General features: G+C 37.1%; 2 protein-coding genes across 3 annotated transcripts in view; one reads left to right on the top strand and one right to left on the bottom strand.

Moving 5' to 3' along the window:
• The window catches only part of lcp1 (lymphocyte cytosolic protein 1 (L-plastin)), a 10017-nt gene extending 6075 nt beyond the window's left edge, over positions 1–3942 (bottom strand). The window contains exons 1-2 of the mRNA XM_060875648.1: positions 3785–3942; positions 7–78 (exon numbers count right to left, since the gene is read on the bottom strand). Coding sequence (XP_060731631.1) covers positions 7–73 — 67 coding nt within the window. The 5' untranslated portion in view covers positions 74–78; positions 3785–3942. The remainder of the gene's footprint in view (positions 1–6; positions 79–3784) is intronic.
• Positions 3943–5391: 1449 nt separating this feature from the next.
• Positions 5392–7500, top strand: part of LOC132850582 (uncharacterized) — a 7357-nt gene continuing 5248 nt past the window's right edge. The window contains exons 1-2 of one of the 2 annotated variants that reach the window (XM_060877222.1): positions 5392–5487; positions 5788–5872. In XM_060877222.1, coding sequence (XP_060733205.1) covers positions 5809–5872 — 64 coding nt within the window. In that variant the 5' untranslated portion in view covers positions 5392–5487; positions 5788–5808. Of the gene's footprint in view, positions 5488–5784; positions 5873–7500 lie in introns of both variants that reach the window. The other variant, XM_060877223.1, reaches the window with a different exon arrangement.

The following is a 7500-nucleotide window of genomic DNA, read 5'->3' on the forward strand; positions in this document are numbered from 1 at the left end:
ACTTACCCACTTTGTTGAAGGCGTCCCGCAGGTCCTCCATCTCCTCAACTGAAATTGTTGCAGTGCCGGCCATCTTTTCTGTTAAGAATCGACGATTAATATTAATGCATGTTTGTTATCGACAACATACAAGAGAAAAGAAAGTTACTGAGTTAATTTAAAGCAGGAAGATGTGTAGAAGAGTGTTTAGTGCTAAAACATGGTGCGGAGGTGAAGGTCGGAGTGAAGAACTCTAGTGTCCCGCACAAATCCCTGACTCTGACTCAACACCACTGAACACAACTGGGATGAACTGGAACTGGAGTCTCCTCAACATCCGAACATCAGAGTCTGATCTCACGGATGCTCTTGTAGCTGAATGAACATAAATCTACACAGACACAATCCAGCATGTAGTGGAAAGCCTTCAGAGAAGACTAGAGTGGAGCTGATTATAACAGCGATCTGGAATGAGATGTTCAAAAAGTTCATATGGTGTGATGGTCAGGGGTGCACATACTTTTGACTGTATGGTTTAAATATAAAACAAGAAGAACTCCAGAAAGTGTTTCTGTATTTCGAGGCAGACGTTTAGTTGCCGGTTAAGAGACGATGAGTAATGTGTGCACATTTCCGCTGTTCTGGTAGCAAACTTATTGCCCAAGGCGTTTGTTTTAACACCAGGGGAATTTCTTTTCTATATTATGACCAAGAATACAAAGTGTTCACAGTTTAAGGAAGTGGTGTTTCAGCAGTCGGAGCTAAATTATGTTCGCTTTAAATCTCAGAGTCTGATCTGATTTATTGCTTTTGGTTCTAATTTTGTAGATTATTTTATTCTCAGCTTTAATATTTTATTGGACTTCTGTACATTATTCAGTAGTCAATTTTATTACAAATAATATATTATTTATTATTACAAGTTTGCAATAAACCAAATGTCATTTAAAAAAACAACTTTTTTACTCTGTGATGTCACACACCCTTGTTGGCACTGCAGCCTTTTTCAGACCTGTTTTGGTAAAAAAAAAAAAAAAAAAGAAGAAGCTTGACCACATATGTATTAGCACCTCCTTAAACACCGCCACAGGAGTAAGAGGAAATGATTCCAGTCCCTTTACTCACAACCCAGTCTTGTAGATATTTACAATTAATATTACTTCGTCAAAATAAAAAGATTTAACAGAATTCTATCACAAACAAAAAAAAAACACTTCTCTAAAGTGTCTTCAGTGTTTAAAGTCCCCACAGAGGTGAGATGTTCCACAGAAAAACTCCATCCAGGTTCAAAACAAGTGCTGAATCCTGAACTTACACGTTCCACCACGTACTAGTCAGCGGCGTCGATCCTGCTGGAATATCAGAATATCGACAGCAGTCAGTTTTCAGAAGTCATATGATCTGTTTTTTCCACTTTCTCTGCATCTTCTGTTCTCTGATGATGATCTTAGCATTACTGAGTTCAGCTCCTCCCACGGAGAGCCGATGATGTAAGAATTTGGCACTAATCGATAGTTTATTAAATAGTTCATTTATTTTAGAGTAATATTCTGGTTTTCCAGCCAACCTTTACAACTGAAATCTGTTATTACTCTGATGAACAGATGCTCACAGGATTAAATCCCAGTGCTTTTTCTCAACGTCACTGACATAATCAGTTAGCAGATCATTAGTATTTGACCAGGAGTTGATGAGCAATGGGTATTTTTGCACATTCTTGTCTCATCCTTGCAGTGAGCCATCAGTTCAAGATTATTAATAATCACTGTGAGAAAACCAGGCAAATGGATCTTTCCATCAGTTTTAGTGAGAATACATGACGAATTTTAGTACTATTTTGCTTCAGAGAGAGAAAAAGTCAAATTAATTTTCCAACTGAAGGTTAAAGTTTCACTTCTGAAGGCTTGTTTGTTTCTCCTTCTCAGAGATTGATGCTGTTCTCCTTCAGGATGAGTCAGAGTCCATCTGGAGAACAGAGAGGTGAGATACGGGAACGTGGACCTCAAGAACTCGGGCCTCCGTTCATGGTAAGCGTCTGATGCTTTACCATAACACAATTATAAACTTTATTATTCTGTGTTTCATTTCTTCATACTTCCCTCATCACCTTTTAAGGAAGATGGCATAATATTTTGGACATAAAACCAAAGCAGAAGTGAAAGCCTGGGGTTCTGCTTCTCAGTTTAGAGACACAGTAAGGCACAAAGCCTCTGAAAGGCTTTTCAACAATTACGTACTGATTTAATCAAACCTGTAATGTCTGTAATATCTGTTTGTATTTAATATTACATCCCTTTTTCTTCCAGTTAACTTAATCATCAGTTTACATTATAATGAAATATTATTATGGCTTATATATAAAAGCTATTAAAATAAATAAATAAATAAATAAATAAATAAATAAATAATAATAATAATAATAATAATAATAATAATAATAATAATAAGAAGAAGAAGAAGAAGAAGAAGAAGAAGTTTGGCTTTTTTTTTGATAAAAGTGTTAATTATTATATAAATAAACCTCTTTTAAGATGTTAGGAAAGTGATTTTAGCTCATTTAGACAAACGTATGGGTTGCCAGATTTGAATTTTCCCCAAATAACTCTTCCTAGTTCTTCATAATTTGCTTCTCTGTGCAAAGACAGATAAGATCTCGTGTAGCACTTCTGTGGTGTACATTGTGCTCTTCACTGCCTCGTTTGTATTCATCCATAAATAATCAGATAATAAAATAGCTTTGCATGTGCTCAATAAAATGAGGTGCTGTGTTTTTTTGTCAGGGTTACTTAGATAATAATCCTACAATCTCAGTTAAATATAATTGTTTATTCTTATTCCAAATGTACATAATGTTGATAGTAAACTAACAGAGCCGGACAGAAGACAGCCAGTATCATGGCACACAGTTTTAACTCCATGCTAAACGAACAGAGCCGAGGTTCCTACATGGTCATGAGACCTTTATATGAGACCCTATGAGAAACAGAATAATCGTCAGTGTTAAGTGCAGCATCATCTTCAGAATCTGCTACAAGATGTAGTCCTTACCAGCCGCTTTATTTCTCTTTAAATGTATTTTTTATTTTTTTTTGTAAAGTAAAGTTGTTCTGCACAAACAGCCTTCGTATCGGAGCGAGAGGTTATCGTACATGTCCGCATCGTTCCACCTCTAAGAGAAGCTGCAGGTTGAACTGATGCGCTTTCTGTTTTAAAATGTCGATTCAGCGGCAGGAGCTCTGCAGAACACCGGAGAGGAGATGCATATCAAGAGAGCTTAACCGCAACTTCCTGTAGCACTCTGACTGCACAGCAAAGCTTTAACTTCTACTTTATTCCACACACACACGCGCACACACACACACACACAATATGGAAATCTTTACACACACTGTGTAAAGTTTGAAGTTCTCCAAAATATATTAGAAACCAATTAAGTGTGTGTGTGTGTGTGTGTGTGTGTGTGTGTGTGTGTGTGTGTGTGTGTGTGTGTGTGTGTGTGAGAGAGAGATAAATGGGATCGTTAGTGCACATGATGGTTCACATGGCCCATGAGGCCCAAGCATTTCATTTATAGCCTTTAATGAAGTTAAATATAAAGAATCATAAAATAAAGGAGCTGTAAACAATGATGAAAGCGCAGTTTATAATCTGTACATGTATAAAAAGAGCACAGAGCGATTAATAATAATCCATGCATCGTTACTGAGTTTAGGATGAGCGCTTAAGATTTCTTTCTCTCGCACTCTCTTACACACACTCACTCACACACGTGTTAATTTAAGGACAGATGCAGCTGATTTCTTACCTGAGAAAGGTAAACTCGAGGTCTGTCCTTTTCTCGCTCTCCCTCTCTCTATATATATATATATATATTTCTCTCTCTCTCTCTGTTACTCTGCTTTACCCAAGCAGTCTGCAGAGCAGTGAGAAACGACAGATCTATTCAAATGAGAGAGGAAGGAAGTGACACTCGAGCGAAAACAGGAACAGTTTTTCATGATGGCTTTATAAGGCAATCTGCTAGGCAAAGGTGACACTTTCAAAAAATGACAGAACCTTTAGGTCAGTTTTCCCCGGGCCTCATGGTTGAGGATCCTGTTGATGGACATTAATGTTTTGCAGAAGTACCTTCTGCACCTTTATCCAGAGCGACTTACATTTTATCTCATTTTCCCAGCAGTGGCAGTTTGGTGGACGTAGGAATCAAACTCACAACCTTCCGATTGGTAACCCAACATGTTACTTTTCTACAAAGAGACTTAGTGTCTCTATTTTGAGATCTTTCTTGTTATAGTGTCTCAGATGTTTCTCAGGCGGGCACTGTGGCTTAGTGTTTCGATTCCCGCCTCCGCCTTGTGTGTGTGGAGTTTGCATGTTCTCCCCGTGCCTCGGGGGTTTCCTCCGGGTACTCCGGTTTCCTCCCCCGGTCCAAAGACATGCATGGTAGGTTGATTGGCATCTCTGGAAAATTGTCCGTAGTGTGTGAGTGCGTGAGTGAATGAGAGTGTGTGTGTGTGTGTGTGTGTGCCCTGTGATGGGTTGGCACTCCGTCCAGGGTGTATCCTGCCTTGATGCCCGATGACACCTGAGATAGGCACAGGCTCCCCGTGACCCGAGGTAGTTCGGATAAGCGGTAGAAGATGAATGAATGAATGAATGAATGAATTTATTTGGAATAAACCAGTTGTCCAAACTCATTCGATTGGGATTAAAAAAACTGTGTGGTGTTTAGTGTCACATCAAAACTTTCAGGTTGCACTTGTATACTGGTTGTTGCATAACCTATTATTCTTTGTTTAACGTGTAAATCACAAATAAAAACTGTTCAATCTGCATTTTTGATTGATTTTTTGAAGATAAATGAACGAGAAATTATTGAATTATTGAATGTTTGAGTTGATATTAAGACCTTTGACCTTTGACAGCGTGTTATTCTACCGTTGAGTTTTCTTATGAAACTTTAATGTTCATGTAACATGAGGAGAAACATGTGAGATGTTAAAAAGATCTCAGGTTTGAGACGTTTGCTCTGAAAGAAAGAATAAAAAAAATACTAAAAAACGAATAAAAAAGATATTTAATGCCTAATTTATTTATTCCTCACATATTTGAAGACCTTCACAGCGCAGTGTTTCTCATACAGACAACAGGAAAGATATAAACATTAAGATATAAATTCAACACGATTTAATTTAAACTCAGCTTGTTAACATCAACTTTATACGTTGTGAATATTGGATATGAAACATGAATTAACCCAATCTGGCAACCTGTGTAAATTTTTTTGACGCCTTAATTTACTTCTGGCGTTTAGTTCAGTGTCTTCCCTAAAATAATAATAATAATAATAATAATAATAATAATAATAATAATAATAATAATAATAATAATAATAATAAAGGTAAAATATTTGTTTTTTTAATGTAACACGATATTACAGCTTCTCATGATACTTGGCAACGGCTTCCGGAAACAAACCCGGAAATCTGTTAGAGACATCAACAGAAAGTAATGTTTTTATTTTTCTTTTCTTTTCTTTTCTTTTCTTTTCTTTTCTTTTCTTTTCTTTTAATACATTGAAATACTTTTGCAAAGAAAAAAACTGTAAAAAAAAAAAAAAACAAAAAGAAATAAACACCTTTTCTGACCCTTTGCATGATATTTAATATATCACTAGTTTATTATAAAGACAATAATTTGTCCAATTCAGAAACTAGATTTAAATTAAAGCCGTATAATTTATATTACTATTATATTAATTGTGTTTATTAAAATATTTAAACTTGTGATTTCTCCACACTTGAGAAGGCTTGTGGAGACTTTTAGGTGATGTCATCAGAAGACCTCCAGCTTCTGAGGAGACCGTGTCCTCCTAAACGCTCTCCATCACACTGTGAGTTAACGTCCGTCATTATGTTTATTACACGCGTGTCACGTCTCAATCCCAAGTCTAATGTTCCCCCTTTCACATCCACCCTGAAATCCCCCTTGGGTGAGTTTCCAGTGTAAATGATTGTAAGGTACTTTTACAGCTCGAGTGAAGTTTGACTTTAGAGAAACTGTTCGTAACTCCAGTCCTGAGGAGTCTCTCTACAGAAGTCCCCATGAATTAGGTGATTATCTGTGATTTGACTGCTGATGTGGATCGTTTTAAAACAGAAAGTCAGAGTGATGTTGGGTGACACAACAGCCAAAGGAGTGAAACTCAACTAAATACAGAGTATTGTGTGTTCTTACACGGTCTGAAGTGACACATTCAAGCATCAAGTTGGTAAAAATATCTCAGGAAACCAAGAACCACAACCTTCCTGCTTCTTATAAATGAAGAAAATATAACAATTTTATATTAATATAAAAACACATGAATGTTTTGTGTACCATTTAGAAGAGTACAACAGAATCCGTTTCTATTAACGCTCAATATGGCGTCTAAAGTGCTGTCACAAAACGTCGCAGCCAGATCAACGGTTTGATACATGATATTAAAGACAGAACACACAGGCGAGCTCAGGAACACCAAAAGATCTGGAAGATCATAGAAAGTATCTGTATCAAAGTCAACAATCAAGAGAAGATTTCACCGATATGGAAACCGGTGTTCAGCCTCCAAAACAGGATGATCAGATGTAACCTCTAAAGATCTAAACAAGCCTGTGAAGTTATGGGACATCATCATATGGACAGATGAGATATAGATCAAGCTGTAGCAGAATGATGGGATGGGAAGTGTATATGATGATGAGGAGATAATAGAGTGAAATGATCTGCTCGCATTCTTCTGAAGCCAAATGTTTCGATGTTCTTCTCACTGCTGATAAACCTGAAGCAAACCTGAAAGCCCAAAGAACAAGCAGGAACTGAATCAAAAGCAAAGGTCTGGCAAATGATCATCAGGAATGAAACCCAGCATCTGACAATGTCTGTAGATTAGCTCCGCTTGATGAAGATTTTGGACCTCCACTGAGATGAGGGCGACTCTGTGAGGATCCTGAGACATCTAGAGATCTACCAGCTCCAGTTAGACTCTGCTCCATGTGATCTTTGAGGACAACAATCTTCTCAATACAACATTTATCAGACTGTATATTTATAATCACACCCCCAGTGTCACCCAGATGAGGATGAGGTTCCCCTTTGAGTCTGGTTCCTCTCAAGGTTCCTTCCTTTACCATCTAAGGGAGTTTTTCCTCCCCACAGTCACCTGAGTCACCTCAGACTTGCTCATTGGGGATAAATACAAACACATTGTGAACTAAATCTGTCTAATATTAATCTTGAATTTTGTATTATATTAATCTTTATATTATTCTTTATATGAACCTTTCGTTCTATGTTTATGTTCTGTAAAGCTGCTTTGAGACGACGTCAATTGTAAATAAATTTGAATTGAATTGAATTGAATAGATTTGTTCCAGATTTCTAGAAAATTATAGGATCTGTAATGACGTAAAGTCGTGTAGTTTCTACAGCAGTTAGAACTGCCTGTACTTTTTAACCAGGAACCTTCTGGAAGTCTGGTCT

Source organism: Tachysurus vachellii, chromosome 8, assembly GCF_030014155.1.
Source record: "Tachysurus vachellii isolate PV-2020 chromosome 8, HZAU_Pvac_v1, whole genome shotgun sequence".
NCBI lineage: Eukaryota > Metazoa > Chordata > Actinopteri > Siluriformes > Bagridae > Tachysurus > Tachysurus vachellii.